We start from the raw sequence: 25,722 nt of genomic DNA on the forward strand, positions 1-25,722 counted from the left end.
AATAAGTTACAAACAACGCAAATAAAATGTTTAAAAAACACAGTCGGTTGGGGACATGTAAAACGTCAGCCTTCTTCTCCGGTGCCTAGAGGTTGAGGTGGGTATTCTAGTGGCCACATTATTGTGCCAGACATTTTCTGGAACAGAACAAACTCATTGCGTCCAAAGTGGGAGTTGTTGCCCTCTCCTCTCCTGGTCATCTCTTTGTATGCCACAGCCATGTTAATGCCACTACCCCTCTACTTGGCCTCCCAGTAGCAGTGCCTTGACAGAGCCTCAGTGCACAGCACTCCAGTGATCAAACCTCTCTGGGTAGTCAGGACAGGAGTGGTCCCTGGCCCTCACTGTCACCGTCCTGTTCTCCTCAGACATACTCAGGCCCCTGTGGGCTGTCCGGGTGTCCAGTGTGAGCTGACAGGAATCTACGAGGGAAGAGGATGGAGGGAAGGAAGGAAAGGAAAGGAGGAGTCAGTTTAGTAAAGTTCAACACTAATATGAAAGGAATGGTAACAAGAGGATGACTAGAATCAACAGAACACTGCCACGATGCAGATTTAGCCCCGAGCTAAGACCAGATGCAGCACTCTTGTCATTAATGGAGTTGAAACTGACTTACAGTATAATAAGAACTCTGGTCTGATCTGGGGCTCTGCACGAGCTTCACTGTGCCCGCTATGGAGGAATAAGAATTGAACTTTATACAGTGAGGAGTAGTAATGTTCTATAGAAAATGTTAGAATGACAGTAAAGTGTTCATTTTCACCTGCCCTAGATTTGTTGGGCCATTCCCCTTTGAACAAGTCCTCCAATCTCTACCAATGTCACACTTTACCAAAATCCCCCAGAGGAACCACTGTGATTCTGGGTGTTTCTGTGAGTTCAGTCAATGTAGAGATTGACTGGCACTTCTAGAAACCAGGAGAGAGGAAGTCAAAGTGGGGACTACGGAAAAAAAAAACATAAAACAGTACCAGTCAAAATTTTGGGGACACATCTACTCATTCAAGGGTTGTCTAACAGTTTTTGCTTTGTCATTGAATGTGTATTGTTTGTAGATTGATGTGGGGGTGGGGGGGGGGGGGGACTACAATTTAATACATTTTAGAATAAGGCTTTAACGTAACAAAATGTTGGAAAAGTCAAGGGGTCTGAATACTTTTCGAATGCACTGTATATATACAGAACCAGTCACCTTCTCATTCAAGAATAATAGGGAAGACATCAAAACTATGAAATAACACATTTGGAATCATGTAGCAACCAAAAAAGTGTTAAACAAATCAAAATATCTTTTATGTTTTTGATTCTTCAAAGTAGCCACCCTTTGCCTTGATGACAGCTTTGAACACTCTTGGCATTCTCTCAACCAGCTTCATGAGGTAGTCACCTGGAATGCATTTCAATTAACAGGTGTGCCTTGTTAATTTGTGGAATTTCTTTCCTTCTTAATGTGTTTGAGCCAATCAGTTGTGTTGTGACAAGGTAGGGGTGGTACACAGAAGATACCATATTATGGCAAGAACAGCTCAAATAAGCAAAGAGAAATGACAGTCCATCATTACTTTAAGACATGAAGGTCAGTCAATCCAGAAAATTTCAAGAACTTTGAAAGTTTCTACAAGTGCAGTCGCAAAAACCATCAAGCCCTATGATGAAACTGGCTCTCATGAGGACCTCCACAGGAAAGGATGACACAGAGTTACCTCTGCTGTAGAGGATAGGTTCATTAGAGTTGTCATCCTCAGAAATTGCAGCCCAAAAAAATGCTTTACATTTTATTTAACTAGGGAAGTCAGTTAAGAACAAATTCTTATTTACAATGATGGCCTACACTGGCGAAACCCGGAAGACGCTGGATCAATTGTACGCTGCCCTATGGGACTCCCAATCACAGCTGGTTATGATACAGCCTGGAATCGAACCAGGGTGTCTGTAGTGACACCTCTAGCACTGAGATGCATTGTCTTAGACTGCTGCACCACTCGGGAGCTCTGCTTCACAGAGTTCAAGTAACAGACACATCTCAACATCAACTGTTCAGAGGAGACTATGTGATTCAGCCCCTCATGGTCGAATTGCTGCAAAGAAACCACTACTAAAGGACACCAATAAGAAGAAGAGACTTGCTTGGGCCAAGAAACACGAGCAATGGACATTAGACCGGTGGAAACCTGTCCTTTGGTCTGAGTCCAAATTTTAGATTTTTGGTTCCAACCGCTGTGTCTTTGTGAGACGCAGAGTAGGTGAACGGATGATCTCTGCATGTGTATTTCCCACCGTAAAGCATGGAGGAGTAGGTGTGATGGTGTGGGGGTTCTTTGCTGGTGACACTGTCAGTGATTTATTTAGAATTCAAGGCACACTTAACCAGCATGGCTACCACAGCATTCTGCAGCGATACGCCATCTCATCTGGTTTGCGCTTAGTGGGACTATCATTTGTTTTTCAACAGGACAATGACCCATCACACCTCCAGGCTGTGAAAGGACCAAGAAGGAGTGCTGTCTCTGGCTCCACACCCACCCTCGCCTGGCCAAAATACATAACTGCAGACCTGAATGTGCCTCAAAAAAAGCACAACAGGGAGGCGGCGTTGTGTTCTGTGCCACAAGAAATCTCCCGTCACCTGCACTACTTGTGCTGTTACCCTCTGCTTCACAGCAGAAAGAGAAAGCTATGGGACTTGGCTGCAGCAGCACAATCTGGTGTGGAGGACTGTGGGTGTTATAAATACTCTAATTGTAAATAGTGTGTAAATCGTTTTTTGGTTTGTGGTGAGTGCACTTATGACATTAGATCAGTGTTGGCTGCTAACTTGGCCCTTATCTGAAATAGTTCACTTCTGTGTTGGGAGGCATTGGATCAGCATTCTTGTCGCGTCTCCTGTTAGTACCTTTTATGTAGGGAAGCTAATGATCCATCATGTATGACATTCCTGGGAGTTTGTAAACTTAAATGTTTTATTACCATAGCATTTTTGCATGTTCTCTATAGTTATGTAGTTGAAAATGTATCAATTGACCAATTTGGCCACTTAGAGGCCACTTGGGTACATTTGGGCAAACTCGCGAGGGACACCTGGGAGACTTCATACTAAATATTATGTAGCTCTCTCATTCTTGAATGTATCAGTCTGAAACGTTGCACACACACAGTTGCCCTGTTGTGGACACCATCTAAATCCCCAGCTTCCTACCTCAATGTGTTGCCTTTCTTTTGCATTTCAAAGAAGATGCAATAAAAAGAAAATGCATGTTTTAAAAAGAAAATGCATGTTTTAAAAAGAAAATGCATGTTTTAAAAAGAAAATGCATGTTTTAAAAATAAAATATTTTACCAGATCTATTGTGTTATATTCTCCTACATTAATTTCACATCTCCACAAACTTCAAAGTGTTTCCACCTTTTACCGGTGCCCTGCTCCGAAAATCAAAGCTGTTCACTTCATGCATCGATATTTTTGCGAGCCACAATGCACGCTCCTTTTGCTCTCTAGATACACACAATATCAACACCAAACCACTTTTGGTTACTTTGAGTGCATCCACTTTTCCCAACGCCTTCTTCACCATCCTCGTGACTTCAAAAGGGTTTCCCAAATACACATTTTTATCCGAAAAACTTACTGCAACAAGGAATGATTCATCAGACTCATTTTCCACAACAATTTTAGCCCTTTTTGTTCCATTTTTGGACTTTTTTCGCTAACTGTACTCTATGCGCTTTCAGCTTCAAATTACACTTCTGCTTCCGCCATCTCACAGTCCTCCTCGAATGCCAGTCGTGGCCCAGCACACAACTGATTTCTAATCCCTTCTTCTTCTTCTTCTTCATCTTCTTTGGACTTTATATGGCAATTGGCAACCAACTAAGAATCGGACCTTATTTTTCAATTTTGGCCTAAAATGACATACCCATATCTAACTGCCTGTAGCTCAGGACCTGAAGTAAGGATCTGCATATTCTTGATACCATTTGAAAGGAAACACTTCGAAGTTTGTGTAAATGTGAAATTAATGTAGGAGAATATAACACATTAGATCTGGTAAAAGATAATACAAAGATAAAAACATGATTTTTTTGGTTTTGTTTGTACCATCATCTTTGAAATGCAAGAGAAAGGCCATCATGTATTATTACAGCCCAGGCGCAATTTAGATGTTGGCCACTAGATGGCAGCAGGGTGCGCGCAACGTTTTAGACTGATCCAATGAACCATTGCATAGCTGTTCAAAATGTTGTATCAAGACTGCCCAAATGTGCCTAATTTGTTTATTAATACATTTTTAAGTTCATAATTGTGTACTCTCCTCAAACAATAGCATGGTATTCTTTCACTGTAACAGCTACAGTGCAGTTAGATTAACAAGAATTTAAGCTTTCTGCCAATATCAGATATGTTTATGTCCTGGGAAATCTTGTTACTTACTAATTGCTAATCGCATTAGCCTATGTTGGCTCAAACTTCCCGTGGACGCGACACTGATTCCGAAGCTGACTTGCCTAGTTAAATAAAGGTTAAATAAAGGTTAAATAAAGGTTAAAATTAAAATAGGACTGAGCTTATGTGTGACACAGGGGTGCAACTTTTACTGGCGACGGAGGGTGGCATGTCCCCCCCACATTCTGAAAATGCATTTTGTATCACATTGGAATATGATACAAAACGAGGCAAAGGTGTGCTTTAGGACCATGTGGACGCCTCCGAGCGGTCGGGTAGACTGTTTGGAGTGTTTATCCGACTGGATAAAAATAATATAAGAATAAGAATAATTATGTCCCCCCCACTTCTAAAACCAAAGTTTCACCCCTGGTGTGACATACTGTATACTCATGCTGGCCACAACGCTCGCGTTACATCCGCCCTCCTCTCCCATCTCCTCATTGGTTTTTAGGAGCAAATACCCACGTGGGTGATTGGAAGATGAACTGAGTTCCACACTCCAGTCCAGATGGTGGTGGTGGTATTGCACCTTAAGAACAAATTCTTATTTACAATGACGGCCTACCCCAGCCAAACTCTAACCCAGACGACGCTGGGTCAATTGTGCGCCGCCCTATGGGACTCCCAATCATGGCCGGATGTGATACATCCTGGAATCAAACCAGGGTCTGTAGTGACGCCTCCAGTCAGTCAGATAGTCCAAAGAGTTGGAGATGCTTTGCATGTGGAAACATAGTGTATGGTGCCACATTCAAAGCAACTGCCTGAACTGATGGCAGACACCTGACAGTCCTCAACCCAGAATGGACAACTCACTCAGATCCCTGGTTACATATAGGCAGGTGTCAGATACAGAGTTAACATTTTAATATGGGAAACAAAGTTCTATAGATTTTGATAGAAACTTACCTTTAACCTTTAGATTTTATGCCCTCAACCCTGATCATTATCAGGGAAATTAGAATTTTTTTGAAATTATATCCATCAATCCCAGTATAGAAGGCGCCAAACATATTGCTTCCTTATAGTTTTCAGTCATAGGAATGGGCATAAGTATTCTTTGTGCACATAACATGCTTTCAGAAATGGCCATATTCTGTCATGGTTAAACAACTGAGGTTGAATGGCAAGAGATGATTGTTTTTCAGTCCTTACCTGTTTCTTGGTCCTTTGCGCTGTAGCTGAGTTTGTATCATGGCTTCTGTGTTCACGCATCACACACACAGACACACTGACCAGTACAACAGTAGATCTACAAAAGCCTGTCATGATAATAATAGATTCGCTCCTTCAGCTGCATGGTCACTTCAACCAGGTCTATCCTTCCTTAGGGCTGGAGATTCCTTGTGAGAGTGGAGGTGAGCTGCACAGTAAGAGGCCAGAGACACCAGACAGGATCTGATTGATTTGAGCTGACCAATGAGGCAAAGATCAGATGCCACATCTCCAGCTCCAGCATATGGGCAGCTTTGACCAGCATGAGCAGCTTAGAGTCCTCCTGTCTTCAGTTCCTCAACCATCTCAGCTAAAATGGTGTTTCTCTTCAGAATTGGTCTTGGAGTGAAGGTCTGTCTGCACTGAGGACAGCTGAAGATCTTCGAGGAGTCATCTTCACCCCGGCACCTCCTGATACAGCCCATACAGTAGCTCTGTCCACTGGGGATAGCTACTGGTTCCTTCAAATTGAGTAGCAGAATTGCTCTCTATCCGAGGACCTGTTTGTGCCATTCTCTACCACAGAGGCAGAGGGAGATTGCATCAACTTCTCTGGAGCAGACTGTGGCATTTCATTTATAAATCCTACATATACAAAGCAGCAACCCACAACCACACCCCCTACAGCGGTTTGGGATGTGGGTGGGATGCTACTGTGTGTGTGCGTGTGAGTGTGTTTTGAGAGAGATTGAGAAATAATCTTGGTGTTAATGGTTTACTTTTATAACGAACAAGGACTGTTGCGGAAAATTATAATCAAGTGAGAGACTACCTTGTTATCTTCTTGACGCCATGAGTTGCGGGTCGCTCCTCTTTTCAGTTTGCTGCAGCTAGCAATTGGAACGAGTTCAACAAACACTTTTAAACTGGACAGTTTTATATCAATTTCTTAATTCAAAGACTCAATCATGGACACTCTTACTGACAGTTGTGACTGCTTTGTGTGATGTATTGTTGTCTCTACCTTCTTGCTCTTTGTGCTGTTGTCTGTGCCCAATAATGTTTATACCATGTTTTGTGCTGCTACCATGTTGTGTTGCTACCATGTTGTTGTTATGTTGTGTTGGTACCATGCTGTGTTGTCATGTGTTGCTGCCTTGCTATGTTAGGTCTCTTAGGTCTCTCTTTATGTAGTGTTGTGTTGTCTCTCTTGTTGCGATTTGTGTTTTGTCCTATATTTATATTGTATTGTATTGTAGCTAGAGTGGGACCATTCCTTTAAAGAAACACAGCATTAGTAGATACAGAAATGTCTTACTATTGCTAAGCATTAACTATTAATATTAAACAAATCAAGTAAATACGTCATTTCTCTCTCAAAGGACACAAGCACAAGTAAATAGTTACAGACACAAGAAGTGATTGGCACACAGGCTTTAATATATCACATGGGTTTTATTGAACACTGGATTATATTCTCCCAAAACACTGATGTGGTAGGCACATTCTCAACAGGCACAGTGGAATAAAAAAACTAAACAAAGGACATGTCATGTATCAGTAACAGCAGGAAGTAGAGAGAAGAAAATGCAGCAAAAAGATGTCTCCCTCTCTATGACAAAGTGGACATTCTCATCCACAAGAGCAAACTGACACAGTAGTACAAACCAATGGGCCAGATTAAGGATAATACACGTAACTAACAACTTACTTTTTATTCTAAGATGTTTTTGGAGAGCCCATCACCTACAGAGAATGAGTTATAGCAAACAAGTGTCAAACAGTAAGTGCGCATTACCTTTTGAATATATTCTTTCAACATACAATAAACTCTTGGCAAACAGCTTGGCAGAATATGAAAATATATTTTAAAAAATGTGAAAATAGGAATATAAAATAACCAAAAAGCTAGGCTAACATACAATTTAACATGAATTTCTAAACTAAATGTTTTTCAAACATTGGAGCAGTGTCCAAATTTTCTAGGAATTACTTAAGGGTTTGATTGAGATTTTTTTTCTACTTCGTAACTCCAAACTAGGTAGGTGTGAGTTGTTCTGTAAACTGAATATTACATCTACTAACAGTATTGCATAATTTCTAAAAAAGCCATGCTTATAAAAAAGACCATTCAAAGTTAAAGATTTAACTATAGTAACATCAACATACTCAATAAATCCATCCCGTCTATGGAACACTGTGTGTTTGTGTGTCAGATAAGCAGAGATAAAACTTTAAAAAAAAGATCTGGTCCATCTAATCTGAGTTCTTGGGTCCATAACACCATCATTGTGTAAGGATTTTTTCCTTTGCATGAAATACCACAGCAATCCCCTCAATGTATAGTCCCTCTCTGGGTGAGTAGGTGACTTCTGTCTGAACATTGATATATAAATGACGCAAAATACAGTAAGCAGTTTATTTCGTTACCTCTTCATTTCTACTCCTCAACCTCTCTCTACATTGTAATCAAATCAACCACCTCCCTCTTCCTTCCTCTCACACAGTAACAAACACCAGTCGGGCAGAGTAGATCAGGTCTGCCAGGTAGAGCACAAAGTTGACTCCAGTGAGCACAGCCACAGCCACCTGCTTGTCCCAGTCGCACAGCCCTGCATATCTGCCACAGCTATAGGGCCTGGAGGATCCCCCGTGCTTCTCGTCAAACTTAAAAATGGGCCAGATGATGGTAGCGGAGAGGTACATGGCGACAGCCAGTACGGCGTAGGCGGACAGGAAGCGGGCAAAGGGGAATGGCAGGCAGCCGGTGCACTCACAGATACACAGCACTATAATGGCCGCCGACAGGATGAAACAGATGCAGAAGACGGCCAGGCACCACCTCAGTGCATTGTGAGAGTCGTAGGACACTGGGTCGCTAATGAAGACGAAGATGACGCAGGCTACAAAAGTCTCACACACCTTCAGCAGACCCGGGGCGGTGGCCATGTAACCTGCTACCTCTCCTGGCCTGGCTTTGCTGATGCTCACCTCACAAATGTAAGCGATGGTTGCCAGGCAGGAGAAGACAGTGGCCACAATGCGGTAGTTGTGAGTCTCGCTGCGGGAGTTCTGGCCCTTGAGGAAGTAGAGGGGGAAGATGATGGAGGCAGAGAGGCAGAGCAGGGAGGCGTAGCAGGCAAAGGTGATGGGGAAGTTCTTCCAGGAGACAGGGGCACGGGTCTGCAGGCCAAACAGCTCCACCAGCAGCACCAGCAGGGTCCCAGCGAAGCTGAAGGCCCAGCAGAACACACACCAGTCCCCTGTGCCATGGGAGAGGTTGGCCCCATGGACGGTCACAGCAAAGGCCACACAGGAGAACACCAGAGCACACAAACGCACCCAGAACAGGGGGTTGGAGTGCACCACCACTATCGGCATGATGGGATATGGATGATGCTTGACAACTAGAATGGGTTAGATTAAAGTGAAAGGCTGAATAGGCTGGAGATGAGATATTTATGTGGAATACTGTAGGACTACTGTTCTTGGTGCATCTGGTGCAGAGGGATCTATAAGGAGACACAGAATTGAGAGCAGCTTCAGTAACAAAGAACAAATAAACAGAATGCATTCATATAAAAACAATGAAGTTCAAATAGCAAGTACTGATACCATTATGGTTTTCATAAAACATTCGTGATGGTGTATCATATTTGACGACATGAGGGCAACAGGTGCATTTTTTGTCATTATCTCCTTGTAAATGTAACATAATAATGGGTGACAATACACAAAAGTGTATCAATTCAATCACGTATTTCGCATTTTAAATACCATGTACAGTTGAAGTCAGAAGTTTACTTACACTTAGGTTGGCGTCAGTAGCACTCGTTTTTCAACCACGCCACAAATTTCTTGTTAACAAACTATAGTTTTGTCAAGTCGGTTAGGACATTAACTTTGTGCATGACACAAGTAATTTTTCCAACAATTGTTTACAGACAAGAGTATTTCACTTATAATTCACTGTATCACAATTCCAGTGGGTCAGAAGTTTACATACAATAAGTTGACTGTGCCTTTAAACAGCTTGGAATATTCCAGAAAACTTTGTCATGGCTTTAGAAGCTTCTGATAGGCTAATTGACATCATTTGAGTCAATTGGAGGTGTACCTGTGGATGTATTTCAAGGCCTATCTTCAAACGCAGTGCCTCTTTGCTTGACATCATGGGAAAATCAAAAGAAATCAGCCAAGACCTCAGAAAATAAATTGTAGACCTCCACGGGTCTGGTTCATCCTTGGGAGCAATTTCCAAACGCCTGAAGGTACCACGTTCATCTGTACAAACAATAGTACGTAAGTATAAACACCATGGGACCACGTAGCCGTCATACTGCTCAGGAAGGAGTTGCGTTCTGTCTCCTAGAGATGAACATACTTTGGTGCGAAAAGTGCAAATCAATCCCAGAACAACAGCAAAGGACCTTGTGAAGATGCTGGAGGAAAAAGGTACAAAAGTATCTATATCCACAGTAAAACGAGTCCTATATCAACATAACCTGAAAGGCCGCTCAGGGAGGAAGAAGCCACTGCTCCAAAACCTCCAAAAAGCAAAAGCCAGACTACGGTTTGCAACTGCACATGGGGACAAAGATTGTACTTTTTGGAGAAATGTCCTCTGGTCTGATGAAACAAAAATATAACTGTTTGGCCAGAATGACAATCATTATGTTTGGAGGAAAAAGGGGGAGGCTTGCAAGCCGAAGAACACCATCCCAACCGTGAAGCACGTAGGTGACAGCATCATGTTGTGGGGGTGCTTTGCTGCAGGAGGGACTGGTGCACTTCACAAAATAGATGGCATCATGACAAAGGAAAGTTATGTGGATATATTGAAGGAACATCTCAAGACATCAGTCAGGAAGTTAAAGCTTGATCGCAAATGGGTCTTCCAAATGGACAATGACCTCAAGCATACTTCCAAAGTTGTGGAAAAATGGCTTATGGACAACAAAGGAAAGGTATTGGAGTGGCCATCACAAAGCCCTGACCTCAATCCTATAGAAAATATGTGGGCAGAACTGAAAAAGCGTGTGCGAGCAATTTGTGCCTATAAATTGTGCCTATTAGCCTATTAGAAGCTTCTAAAGCCATGACATCATTTTCTGGAATTTTCCAAGCTGTTTAAAAGCACAGTCAACTTAGTGTATGTAAACTTCTGACCCACTGGAATTGTGATACAGTGAATTATACGTGAAATAATCTGTTTGTAAACATTTGTTGGAAAAATTACGTGTGTCATGCACAAAGTAGATGTCCTAACCGACTTGCCAAAACTATAGTTTGTTAACAATAAATTTGTGGAGTGGTTGAAAAATGAGTTTTAATGACTCCAACCTAAGTGTATGTAAACTTCTGACTTCAACTGTATAAGAGGATGTGAAAGTATAGATTCCTTCTTTTCATTCTCTGAGAAGGCTTTATCAGCTGAGGGATTCCTGTTCTATTAGTCAGTGAGTCAGTGTCACTGGACATGCTTTATCCCCACCCCCGCTTTTCAGACAGGCGTGGTGCTGAAAGAGACCCCCACCCGACCTCACAGCCAATCTGTCATCGGCCACTAACAGTCTCATTATCCAGAGACACTCTGAGTAACTATTGCTCCCTCCCACTCCCTCAAGCCACTCTCTCCTCCAGTCCCCTCCACAAATTGTGAAGAGTCCATGCTCCCAGTTTACATAACGTAGGAGGGACTAAAAGAGACACACCTGTTTACATTAACAAGATGTCTTGTTCAAACAGCAGGGGACAGAGAGTGGGAGCAAGACGGAAGGGATGTGGATAGAGAGAAATAGAGGAAACAGACAGATGAATGAAGATTGTAAACTATGGACAAACTCAAAGTGAGAGTGACCAAAGCAGTCAGGCAGAACAGGCTAGTTGAAGTAAGTAAAATGGGGAAATCCCTGTGCCTTAACCTCAGAAAGGCATATTTTAAACACAATGATGAAGAGGAATAGCAGAGCAGTGAGTCATCTCCCTCTCTCATTCTCTCTCTTGCACCCTCCCTCTTGTAAGATTTTCCAACTCGTTGATTTATCCCAGCTATGCAGACTACTGCCGAACTGCTAACTGAGTCAAAAGGTGCCAAGTCCCCTTTCCCGATCTCTCTTTTTTATATTTGACTGATTTACCTTCTTAAATCTCTCTCTCTCTCTCTTTCTGTATCCCTCTCTTTCTGTCTCTCTATCAAAGAGAAACACTAATCATGTAAACCACTTAAAATAAACCTATGGGAGGAAGTAATGGAAAAATCCATCCACTCCCAGCCATTACTTGGTACTTATGAAATCATGTTAGGAAAATGGGTATGCCACCTTTTAGGGGGTGGCATGGAAAAGACAGCCTTTCCTTTAGAGAGGTGCTTAAAATAGGCTCATAGGCTCACACATAGCCTGGACAGGAGGGGAAACAGGATATACAATAGCATACTTTTGCACAGTCACACACACACACAAGCTTGAGGGTGAAGAGGGCAGGCTCAGTGTTTGTTTGAGGCAGGGGTAACGAGCGTTGTCATGACACAACATGGTTAACTCGATTTCACCCGTAATCCAGATAAAGAGCCATAGGCTCCAAGACTGCTAGGCATAGACACAAGGGACTCTAGTCTGTCAGCTAATGATCCCACAATGGAGGGAGGGAGAAAGGGAGAGAGGGAGAAAAAGTGAGATAGAGGCACAATACAGTGATGTAAACTATAGACACTGAATACTGTAATATTGAGATATTTTAGTCACTGAGGATGTTACAGAAATACACTAGGCCATGATGTACTGTATTGTTAAAACCAACGTGTCCAAAATGTTCACGTTGTTTCACCATGCTCCATAGGTGAGCTGGTCAGATGCAACAATATAGGGGGAATATTTGTGTTGTAACAAGTGTTCTGATCAATAGTAGGGACTATAGGAACGGCCTGCACCCACATTCCCACAAACTATCAGAGCCCTCATATTCAAAATATTCATCTATATTATTCATCGTTTCACAACTTTCCTGTTATTCTGACAGCTGTAGCCTACTGTTATCCTTCCGTTATTCTGGTTGCTCATTGACAACCACAGTCTGAGGTGGGTGTGACGCTCAATTGTGCCGCGCCCTGGAGTTTCTCAGTGTTAGAACAAAACGAATGTATCCCCCCATCAAGTCATTCATATGAGGCAAAAGACATTTGAATGGCAAAACAGTTTTACAACACTGCAGAAGTTATTTTCTTGACTATCCCTGTGTCCAAAATACTTCTAGGCTATTTGATGTGCAACAGGGGATGTTTCAATTGCATAGTGTAGAAAGCTCACCCCGAAAGATAAACAACATTCCTGGAATTAGTATTTTTCATATACTGTGTTTAAAACTATAAAAGGCATGCAGTTAGGACGTGTTTAAAACTGTAAAAGGCATGCAGTTAGGACACGTTTCAACTGGTTGTACAATTTGTAGTCATCATGTTGAGAAAAAAAAACTCTTGAATAGACCTCTATATTTCACAATCTCAAATATAACACTGTAACCAAAATGTATTACCTTTGTTACGTTGTGGCTGCAATATCCTCTGTTCTCTCTCAGGATCTCCAATCGAATGAGAGTTTGCCAGCGTAGCCCTCCTACAGTCATAGTAAGAAAAGCACATCCTCCCAGCTCCACGCCCAGTGCAAACCAAATTAGGTATCAAATGTCGCCACCATCTTTCTACTGCGCGCCATCTCATCCCTCCTGCACGCAAAATTGTACTCGACTAAGTAGGCTAGTTTCTAAGATGAATTGATTGCACGTTTTCTGTAGGCTACAAGTGTGTTGCCAAATTCTAGAAGTCTGGATCTGTGCGTTCTCCATCAATAGGTCAGTATTTGAATAATCACTATATTAACAAACTGGTACACACAGTGCCTTCAGCAAGTATTCACACCCCTTTAGATTTTCCACATTTTGTTGTGTTACTGCAGGCCTGGGCAATTATTTTCCATGGAGGGCCACATCAGAATATATTTTTGCCATCGCGGGCCAGAATCATATTACAGGATTATAAATCACGTCCAGATATGCTATTTATTTTACTTTTTTAACATTCACAGAAATACACCACATCCATGTTCTCCTTTTGGTAGGTATTTTCATGCTTAAAAATGCAATGAACTACACGGAGGGAAAGGTACACTGTACATTCAGCACCAGAACTCTTGTTAACGGGTATGCACAAAAACACAAGAAAGAGAGCTCAACCTATCATTTAAATTACTCAATCAGTCTGAGCAGTGAAGTCTCAGATGGGCAGCGAAGTCAGGTAACGTTATAGTTTCTGACGTCGCTATGCGCAGGATTTCTGAAACTGTTCACATACATAGGTTGACCCAAACAGTACAAACATCTTCTGAGCATGACTCCTAATCTTTGGAAAGTTTTGTTCATTAAGAGATGCATAGAACCTCGTCAGTGACATTGTTTTGAATAGTTCTCCAATCACTGCATCAGACTGAAGATCGATAAGCTCAAGTTGCAGGTCAGTGGGAACGTTATCCACATTTAAGGTGAAAGGAGCCTGTCACCAACAGCATGTCATTTTCCAACACCTTCAAATTCTCAAAACGTTGAGAAAACTCACGGTTCAAAGCACTCAGCAGCGACGTATACGCCCTCTGGTCATGTGATAGGAAACAGACGAATAGTAGTGTCGGAAGGTGGGTGAGATTGTTGGCTTCTACTTGGCGGGTCAGGAGTAATTTTCCCTTGAGGCTTTGACAATGCTGTACATCTGATGTTGAAAAAGGCCAAAAAACACCCTACATTCATTGTCTACTTTCCTTTTCATTGAAATCTTTGAAAAACGAATTTTTGCGCAATTTCTAGCAAGCTACTATTTGTAACTAACGTGTGTCAGCCTGTCAGTCACTCTGTCCTCGTGCAGTTGTTATTTATACGTGCCTTCAAGAGTTAAATCATTACACAAAGGCGAGTATTCATTGGGCTTTTTATTTGGTAAACAAATACGTTTACGATCGCAAATTCTTTATGTGATCAGAGCATTATTCTGCGGGCCGTATTGAATTAGGTCGGGGGCCGAATCGCCCAGGCCTTTGTTACAGCCTGAATTTAAAATGGATTACATTGAGATTTTGTGTCACTAGCCTACACAAAATGACCCATAATTTCAAAGAGGAATTATGATTTTAGAAAAGGGGAAATGTCTTGAGTCAATAAGTATTTAACCACTTTGTTATGGAAAGCCACATAATAAGTTGCATGGACTGAGTGCAATAATAGTGTTTTAAATGATTCAATGACTATCTCATCTCTGTACCCCACATACAATTATGTGTAAGATCCCTCAGCTGAGCAGTGAATTTCAAACACAGATTCAACCACAAAGTCTAGGTAGGTTTTCCAATGCCACGCAAGAGCACCTATTGGTAGATGGGTAACAAATAAAAAGCAGACATTGAATATCCCTTTGAGCATGGTGAAGTTATTAATTACACTGGATGGCATAGACAAAATTCATGGAAGAAAACCTGGTTCAGTCTACTTTCCAACAGACACTGGGAGACAAATTCACCTTTCAGCAATAACCTAAAAGACAAGGCCAAATATACACTGGAGTTGCTTACCAAGATGACATTGAATGTTCCTGAGTGGCCTAGTTACAGTTGACTTAAATCGCCTTGAAAATGTATGGCAAGACTTGAAAATGGCTGTCTAGCAATGAACAACCAACTTGACAGAGCTAGAACAATTTTTAAAATAATAATGTGCAAATATTATACAATCCAGGTTTGCAAAGCTCTTAGAGACTTACCCAGAAAGACTCACAGCTGTAATTGCTGCCAAAGGTGATTTTAACATGTATTGACTCAGGGGTGTGAATACTTAGGCTGAATTAGATATTTCTGTATTTCATCGTCAATAAATTTGCACACACTTCTAAATACATGTTTTCACTTGGCATTGTAATATTTGTCTTGTGGAGAAATGACCAGGCAGGAGACGGGAGTACAGTTAGTTTTTGTTTAGTCAAAACCTCTCGAGCTCTACAGTTCCCGGGCACACTAGTGCGCATGTGCATTTCCTATTAGGTGTAGTAACGTAACACTGTCGTAATACATCACCGCTTAGTAACAGCATAGTATCTAATATAAACAGATGTAGATCCCAGATACTACAGTCATTATGGGGTATTGTGTGTGAATGGGTGAAACAAAATCTATTTAATCCATTTTGAATTCAGGCTGTAACAACAAAATGTGGAATAAGTCAAGGGTAAACTAATGAAAATAATTACAGGTTTATTAATTCAATTGATTGTCATTTAGTTATTACAGTTTCATTTGGCATAATGGTTCATATTTATAGCAGGCAATGTCCTTCAATGGTATAATATTACATCTGTAGCCTATAACAATATGTTATCAGTCAATGGCTACCAAGAAATTATTTTGCAGGTACTTCTTTGTTGTTGTTCACATTATTTGTATATGTTGCTAAGAAACAGAGACAGTTCCCATGGAAACCACTATTTATTTACTACCCTAATGACTAGTTTCTCAGAAACAGAATGAAGGCATCTGAAGTTTTACAAAGATGCACCACAAGTATGCAAGCACGCACACAACACACTCTCTCTCACACACACACAAACACAAACACACAATGGTGACTGTTTGCAACTAAGGACGATGTCCACGAGCCCTATACTACTAATGCAGTTTAAAGTTTTATTGTCACGTGGCACACAAGTACAGTGAAATGCCTCTGGCAAGTTCAACTTTGGATTTCAAATATATATTTAATTTAACTAGGCAAGTCAGTTAAGAACAAATTCTTATTTACAATGATGGCCTACCAAAAGGAAAAAGGCCTCCAGGATGGGGGCTGGGAAGAAATAAAAAAGATATAGGACAAAACACACATCACAACAAGAGAGACACCACAACACTACATAGAGAGACCTAGAACAACAACATAGCATGGTTGCAACACCACATGACAACAACATGGTAGCAACACAACATGGTAGCTGCACAAAACATGGTACAAACATTACTGGGCAGAGACAACAGCAAAGGCAAGAAGGTAGAGACAACATTACATCATGCGAAGCAGCCACAACTGTTAGTAAGGGTGTCTATGATTGAGTCTTTGAATGAAGGGATGGAGATAAAACTGTCCAGTTTGAGTGTTTTTTGCAGCTCATTCCAGTCACTAGCTACAGCAAACTGAAAAGAGGAGGGTCCCAGGGATGTGTGTGCTTTGGGGACCTTTAACAGAATGTGACTGGCAGAACGGGTGTTGTATATGGGCTCCCGAGTGGCGCAGCGGTCTAAGGCACTGCATCTCAGTGCTAGAGGTGTCACTACAGACTCTGGTTCGATTCCAGGCTGTATCAAAACCGGCCGTGATTGGGAGTTCCATAGGGCGGCGCACAATTGGCCCAGCGTCGTCCGGGTTAGGGTTTGGCCATCATTGTAAATACGCATTTGTTCTTAACTGACTTGACTAGTTAAATAAAATAAATAAAAAAATGTGGAGGATGAGTGCTGCAGTAGGTATCCCAGATAGGGGGGAGTGAAGCCTAATAAAAAAAGCGTCAATCAATCAAATTTATTCATAAAGCCCTTTTTACATCAGCCGATGTCACAAAGTGCTGTACAGAAACCCAGCCTAAAACCCCCAAACAGCAAGCAATGCAGGTATAGAAGCACAGAAAAACTCCCTAGAAAGGCAGGAACCTAGGAAGAAACCTAGAGAGGAACCAGGCTATGAGGGATGGCCAGTTCACTTCTGAGCACAGCCAGAAGTGGCCTGCTGGAGGTCATTTTGCAGGGCTCCTCCTTGCACAAAGGCGGAGGTAGCAGTCCTGCTGCTGGGTTGTTGCCCTCCTACGGCCTCCTCCACGTCTCCTGATGTACTGGCCTGTCTCCTGGTAGCGCCTCCATGCTCTGGACACTACGCTGACAGACACAGCAAACCTTCTTGCCACAGCTCGCATTGATGTGCCATCCTGGATGAGCTGCACTACCTGAGCCACTTGTGTGGGTTGTAGACTCCGTCTCATNGGGTTGTAGACTCCGTCTCATGCTACCACTAGAGTGAAAGCACTGCCAGCATTCAAAAGTGACCAAAACATCAGCCAGGAAGCATAGGAACTGAGAAGCGGTCTGTGGTCACCACCTGCAGAACCACTCCTTTATTGGGGGTGTCTTGCTAATTGCCTATAATTTCCACCTGTTGTCTATTCCATTTGCACAACAGCATGTGAAATTTATTGTCAATCAGTGTTGCTTCCTAAGTAGACAGTTTGATTTCACAGAAGTGTGATTGACTTGGAGTTACATTGTGTTGTTTAAGTGTTCCCTTTATTTTTTTGAGCAGTGTATATATATATATTTTTCTTCTTCTTAAAACTGCATTGTTGGTTAAGGACTTGTAAGTAAGCATTTCACTGTAAGGCCTACACCTTTTGTATTCGGCGCATGTGACAAATACAATTGGATTTGACTTGATTGTTTAGTCAAGATTGAGGCAAAGATTAATTGAGCAAAGTATAGAGATCCTTGATGAAAACCTGCTCTAGAGCGCTCAACCTCAGACTGGGGCAAAGGTTCACCTTCCAATAGGACAATGACCCTAAGCATACGGCCAAGACAACGCAGGAGGGGCTTCGGAACAAGACTCTGAATGTCCTTGAGTGGCCAAGCCAGAGCCCGGACTTGAACCTGATTCAACATCTCTGGAGAGAACTGAAAATAGCTGTGCATCAACGCTCCCCATCCTCCCTGACAGAGCTTGAGAGGTTCTGCAGAGAAGAATGGGAGAGACTCCCCAAATACAGGTGTACCAAGCTTGTAGCGTCATGCCCAAGAAGACTCGAGGCTGAAATCGCTGCCAAATGTGCTTCAACAAAGTACTGAGTAAAAGTGTCTGAATACTTATGTAAATGTGATATTTTTGCTCATTTATAAAAATAAAAAACGGTCTAAAAACCTGTTTTTGCTTGGTCATTATAGGGTATTGTGTGTAGATTGATGAGGGAAAAAAACTATTTAATCAATTTTAGAATAAGACTGTAACCTAACAAAATGTGGAAAAAGTCAAGGGGTCTGAATACTTTCCGAACCGTAAATGGATGGGAGAGCTTCCTACTGCCTGAGCTATGTTGTTGATGTAAATTGAGAAGCGCGTGGGGCATAGGATCGAGCCTTGGGGTACTCCCTTGGTGACAGGCAATGGCTGAGACAGCAGATGTTCTGACTTTATACACTGCACTCTTTGAGGTAGTTAGCAAACCATGCCAAAGACCCTCAGAGACACCAATAGTCCTTAGCCGGCCCACAAGAATGGAATGGTCTACCGTATGAAAAGCTTTGGCCAACTCAATAAAAATAGTAGCACAACATTGCTTAGAATCTAGGGCAATGGTGACATAATTTAGGACCTTTAAGGTTGCAGTGACACATCAATAACCTGAGCGGAAACCAGATTGCATACCAGAAAGAATACAATAGACTTCAAGAAAGCCAGTCACTTGATTATTGACACGTTTTTCCAACACTTTTGATAAACAGGGCAAAATAGAAATTGGCCTTTAACCTCACTGGTATAGGGGGCAGTATTTTCACGTCCGGATGAAAAGCGTGCCCAAAGTTAACTGCCTGCTACTCAGTCCCAGAGGCTAGGATATGCATATTATTAGTAGATTTTGATAGAAAACACTCTGAAGTTTCTAAAACTGTTTGAATGATGTCTGTAAGTATAACAGAACTCATATGGCAGCCAAAAACCTGAGAAAAAAATCCAACCAGGAAGTGGGAAATCTGAGGTTTGTAGGTTTTCAAGTTATTGCCTATCCAATATACAGTGTCTATGGGGTCATATTGCACTTCCTAAGGCTTCCACTAGATGTCAACAGTCTTTAGAACCTTGTTTGATGCTTCTACTGTGAAGGAGGGGTGAATGAGAGTTGTTTGAGTCAGGGGTCTGGCAGAGTGCCACGAGCTCAGTCTCGCACGCTCCCGTGAGAGTTAGCTGCGTTCCATTGCATTTCTACAGACAAAGGAATTCTCTGGTTGAAACATTATTGAAGATTTATGATAAAAACATCCTAAAGATTGATTCTATACTTCGTTTGACATGTTTCTACGAACTGTAATATGACTGTCTGAACTTTCGCCTGGACTTGCCCGTGCCTCCTGAGTTTGGATTTGTGTACTAAACGCACGAACAAAAAGGGAGGTATTTGGACATAAATTATGGACTTTATCGAACAAAACAAACATTTATTGTGGAACTGGGGTTCCTGTGAGTGCATTCTGATGAAGATCATCAAAGGTAAGTGAATATTTATAATGCTATTTCTGACTTCTGTTGACTCTACAACATGCCAGGTATGGCTTGTTTTTGTGTCTGAGCACCGTACTCAGATTGTTGCATGGTGTGCTTTTTCCGTAAAGTTTTTTTTTTTTAATCTGACACAGCGATTGCATTAATGAGAAGTTTAAAGTTCCTTGTATAACACTTGTATTTTCATCAACATTTATGATGAGTATTTCTGTAAATTGATGTGGCTCTCTGCAAAATCACTGGATGTTTTGGAGGCAAAACATTACTGAACATAACGCGCCAATGTAAACTAAGATTTTTGGATATAAATATGAACTTTATCGAACAAAACATACATGTATTGTGTAACATGTGGTCCTATGAGTGTCATCTGATGAAGATCATCAAAGGTTAGTGATTCATTTTATCTCTATTTCTGCTTTTTGTGACTCCTCTCTTTGGCTGGAAAAATGGCTGTTTTTCTGTGACTAGGTACTGACCTAACATAATCAGATGGTGTGCTTTCGTTGTAAAGCCTTTTTGAAATCGGACACTGTGGTGGGATTAACATCAAGTGTATCTTTAAAATGGTGTAAAATACTTGTATGTTTGAGGAATTTTGATTATGAGATTTCTGTTGTTTGAATTTGGCGCCCTGCACTTTCACTGGCTGTTGTCAAGTCGATCCCGTCAACAGGATCTCAGCCGTAAGAAGTTTAAAGAAAGGATCTAAACCATCTGACCCAGATGGTTTTTTGGGGGTCAAGTTTAAGGAGCTCCTTTAGCACCTCGGATTCAGTGACTGCCTGCAGGGAGAAACTTTGTAGCGGGGCAGGGGAAAAAGAGGGAGGAGCATCGGGGCTAGTCACATTAGAAGGGCCAAACAAATTGAGTTTTTTTTATATAAAAATAATCTTTATCGAACAAAAGGAACATTTATTGTGTAACTGGGAGTCTCGTGAGTGCAAACATCCAAAGATCAAAGGTAAGCGATTAATTTTATTGCTTTTCTGACTTTCGTGACCAATCTACATTGCTGCTAGGTGTTTGTAATGTTTTGTCTAGTGATCGATAAACTCACACAAACGCTTGGATTGCTTTCGCTGTAAAGCATATTTTCAAAATCTGACACGACAGGTGGATTAACCGTTTTCCAGAACTTCTTGGGGTTAGACCCACAGAGAGAGAACTGGTATCACGAAAACGGCTCACCTTTTCTGAGGACCAATTCAAATCAGATTCCGTCCCTCTAGCAAAAACTGGATCCTCATCCACTTAATTTGCGGAATACAACTGATTCAATATTTTGAATCTGTTTTTGTGTGTTAAAAAATAGTAACGTTAAAATCACATTACACATTTTGTAATGACAAATGCATTTGAAACTTAATTCACAGTAAAACTTTTATATGACTTATTATTTTATTTATAGGAGTGGGAAATAAGGTGCTTGTGCATCGATAATTTTACATTTACATTTAAGTCATTTAGCAGACGCTCTTATCCAGAGCGACTTACAAATTGATAATGTCATGACTTGCCAGTCCTTAGATGGAGATCGGGCGTGCCGGCTAGGCTAAGGTCTTAAGACTCCCCCCAGTTTTATGATGGTCATAAATACCTTTCCTTGCCAAGCGGTATGGAGGGAGAGACCTAAGTAGAACAAAGGATCTTCTCCTGCCAAAACTCCTACATCCCCAAAATTTGAGAATTAAACAATATTTCTGTTTTAGAATGTGTTAATGGTCAGCGGACACTAAAATAACCCTCATGTCGAATTTGTTTTTATGTTGTGACATCATGAAAGACAGTATAACCACATAACTGTATCTCTGTGTGTCTACACTTCTCAATTATAAGGTTTGCATCTGAATGTTGTATAAAATTAATGATTAAGTATCAGAATACTTTTGAAAAGATAGAAATGTAACTAAAGTCTTCTAAATGAGAAAAAAATAATAATGTCAAGTTTATCCAGTCAGTAACCAAGCCCACGTGAGCACAGACATTATGCCAAACATAATGGAACACCCTTTTCCCCCCCAAGTGTTTAAAAGGACTTGCTGAAGAATTAACATATTAGACCAGTTACGTGCAGCGCCAACTGAATACGTTACAAATGGTTAAGAAATCTACCACTCTATAGACCAAGCAGACTAAGGTGTGAGCCGGATGTTGCAAAATGGTTTGTAGTTTTAAACCTACAACTCCACCAAAGGACAAGACCAGAGAATGTGAGGACGCTAGTCCCCACGTTGAAATGGTTACGTCTATAGACCAAGCCGAATGTTGCAAAATGGTTATAAACTATCGATCACTACAAAAGAAGCAAATCCTAGATGTCGCGTTATCAGTCTGCAGCTGAAAACATACGTAGCCCAGGAAGAGAACACCGGCAACCTCTGAAGCATTCTAACGAGATCAACTCTAAGAACTACTGTACAGGGTATGTCGAAGTATCAATTCTTACCACCACCACGACCTCTACCTAAGGACATGGTGATCTCTGGTGACTGAACCAGAGTCGTACACCCAACATCTCCGAGACCAAAGGATTTGGACGATCAAGGCTAGCTCAATCGTAAATGTATAAATTGCATTCTCTTTTTCCAAATGAGCAGTTATTAGAGTGCTTAAGATTTTGTATTTTTGTGAGCGTAGCTTCCAATGTCTGATACAGTAACTCCTTTGTCTCCCTTTCTCCACCCCCCCCCCCTCCTCTCTCTGAATTCGCCACCATGTTATAACCACTGTCCTGTATTGTTAGTCTTCTAGAGACTATTTACTGTATGATGTTAGTGTGTATTTTGTAATTGTTTAATTAGTTAATAAATACATAATTTACCTAATTTGTGTATCGCTGATTCAACCATAAAGTAGGGTTCGTGCAGACTACAAGAAAGTACGACGTTCAGAATGTCTGATGAGGTAATAATACATTAATAAGTGACTGTCGATAAGATATGAAAATATCTGAAGAGTTAAATTCGGGACATCATTTTCCCGTGGTGCCCCGACTGCATAGTTAATTAATGTTACATGATTAGTTTAATCATGTAATAATTACACATAGAGAATTGATTCGATAATATAACAATCTTCACTTTAATGATAGTCAAGACACGTCAATAACCACACCAAAACACAAGGTAATAAAATAAAGTCCATTTTACATGATAGCCTGCTGAATTTGCAAGACAACTTTTCTTTCATTTCGATTTTGGCACAAATGAAAATGTGCTTCCGACGTGCCCATGGATTGATGTTTCAGCTATAGAAATAAGAATAAATAGAAAGGACATCTCCACTCAAGTCAATGATGGCATAATGGGTGGACTGGCTGCCATTTTGAGTGTACCCATGCCAGGAAGTTAAAGCAGGAAGTGTACCCTTCAATCTGTGCTGTGCTATTAGAGCATGCGCAGACCAGCTGGATGGTGTGTTTATAGACATATTCAATCTCTCCCTATCCCAGTCTGCTGTCCCCACATGCTTCAAGATGGCCACCATTGTTCCTGTACCCAAGAAGGCAAAGGTAACTGAACTAAATGACTATCGCCCCGTAGCACTCACTTCTGTCATCATGAAGTGCTTTGAGAGGCTAGTTAAGGATCATATCACCTCCACCTTACCTGCCACCCAAGACCCACTTCAGTTTGCGTATTGCTCCAATAGGTCCACAGGCAACGCAATCGCCATCACACTGCCCTATCCCATCTGGACAAGAGGAATACCCATGTAAGAATGCTGTTCATTGACTACAAGCTCATCATTAAGCTCGAGGCCCTGGGTCTCAACCCTGCCCTGTGCAATTGCGTCCTGGACTTCCTGACGGGCTGGTGGTGACCCCAGGTGGTGAAGATAGGAAACAACATCTCCACTTCGCTGATCCTCAACACTGGCTGGGGACCCACAAGGGTCCGTGCTCAGCCCCCTCCTGTACTCCCTGTGTAACCGGTGTGAAATGGCTAGCTAGTAAGCGGGGAGCGCGCTAATAACATTTCAATCGGTGACGTCACTTGCTCTGAGACCTTGAAGTAGTTGTTTCCCTTGCTCTGCAAGGGCCACAGCTTTTGTGGAGCGATAGGTAACGATGCTTTGAGGGTGCCAGTTGTTGATGTGTGTAGAGGGCCCCTGGTTCGAGCCCAGATAGGGGCGAGGAGAGGGACGGAAGCAAAACTGTTACACCTGTTCACCCATGACTGCGTGGCCATGCACGCCTCCAACTCAAATCATCAAGTTTGCAGACGACACAACAGTAGTAGGCTTGATTACCAACAACAACGAAACACCCTATAGGGAGGAGGTGAGGGCACTCGGAGTGTGGTATCAGGAAAACAACGTCAACAAAACAAAGGAGATAATCGTGGACTTCAGGAAACAGCAGAGGGAATACCCCCCCCTATCCACATTGACAGAACAGCGTGGTGAAGGCGGCGCAACAGCGCCTCTTCAACCCCAGGAGGCTGAAGAAATTGGCCTTGTCACCTAAAACCCTCAAACTTTTACAGATGCACAATTGAGAGCATCCTGTCGGGCTGCATCACCGCCTGGTACGGCAACTGCACCACCCATAACCGCAGGGCTCTCCATAGGGTGGTGCGGTCTGCACAACGCATCACCGGGGGCAAACTACCTACCCTCCAGGACACCTACAGCACCCGATGTCACAGGAAGGCCAAAAAGATCAACGACAACCACCCGAGCCACTGTCTGTTCCCCCTACTACCATACAGAAGGTGAGGTCAGTACAGGTGCATCAAAGCTGGGACCGAGAGACTGAAAAACAGCTTCTATCTCAAGGCCATCAGACTGTTATACAGCCATCACTAACACAGTGAGGCTGCTGCCTACATACAGACTTGAAATCACTGGCCACTTTAATAAATTGATCACTAGTCACTTTAATAATGCCACTTTAATAATGTTTACATATCTTGCATTACTCATCTCATATGTATCTATTGCATCTTGCCTATGCTGCTCGGTCATTGCTCATCGATATATTTATATGCATATATTCTTATTTCATTCCTTTATGTAGATTTGTGTGTATTAGGTAGTTGTTGGGGAATTGTCAGATTACTTGTTAGACATTGCTGCACTGTCGGAACTAGAAGCACGAGCATTTTGCTACACTCGCAATAACATCTGCTAACCATGTGTATGTGACCAATAAAATTTGATTCGATTTTTTGAGTCAACTCAACTGACATTACAAAAAATACATTCCATTGCATGAGCCATATCAGTTGGCATCATTTTAATTAACATTCTACATTACCATGGCAATCCAGCATCAGTTTGATCGCTACCAGCACCTGCCCGCCCGTCCAGCAGCACTACTCTGGATGGTTCGGACTTAGAATATGTGGACATCTACAAATACCTAGGTGTCTGGTTAGACTGTAAACTCTCCTTTCAGACTCACATTAAGCATCTCCAATCCAATCCAAGAGCCCCATATACTACCCACCACTGCGACCTGTATGCTTTCGTTGGCTGGCCCTCGCTTCATATTCATCGCCAAACCCACTGGCTCCAGGTCATCTATAAGTCTTTGCTAGGTAAAGCCCCGCCTTATCTCAGCTCACAGGTCAAAACTAAATACAAAACTAAATGCATGCTCTTTAACCCGATCGCTGCATGCACCTGCCCACCCGTCCAACATCACTACTCTGGACGGTTCTGATTTAGAATATGTGGACAACTACAAATACCTAGGTGTCTGGTTAGACTGTAAACTCTCCTTCCAGACTCACATCAAACATCTCCAATCCAAAGTTAAATCTAGAATTGGCTTC

General features: G+C 41.9%; 1 protein-coding gene across 2 annotated transcripts in view; it reads right to left on the minus strand.

The window, feature by feature from the left end:
* Window positions 1-7,018: 7,018 nt before the first annotated feature.
* LOC111979316 (myeloid-associated differentiation marker homolog) overlaps window positions 7,019-25,722 on the minus strand; it is a 25,428-nt gene continuing 6,724 nt past the window's right edge. Inside the window, exons 1-2 of one of the 2 annotated variants that reach the window (XM_024009780.2) lie at window positions 13,133-13,534; window positions 7,019-9,111 (exon numbers count right to left, since the gene is read on the minus strand). In XM_024009780.2, the coding sequence (XP_023865548.1) occupies window positions 8,099-8,980 (882 nt within the window). In that variant the 5' untranslated portion in view covers window positions 8,981-9,111; window positions 13,133-13,534 and the 3' untranslated portion in view covers window positions 7,019-8,098. Of the gene's footprint in view, window positions 9,112-13,132; window positions 13,535-25,722 lie in introns of those variants that run through there. The other variant, XM_024009781.2, reaches the window with a different exon arrangement.

This window comes from Salvelinus sp. IW2-2015, linkage group LG19 (genome assembly GCF_002910315.2).
Source record: "Salvelinus sp. IW2-2015 linkage group LG19, ASM291031v2, whole genome shotgun sequence".
NCBI lineage: Eukaryota > Metazoa > Chordata > Actinopteri > Salmoniformes > Salmonidae > Salvelinus > Salvelinus sp. IW2-2015.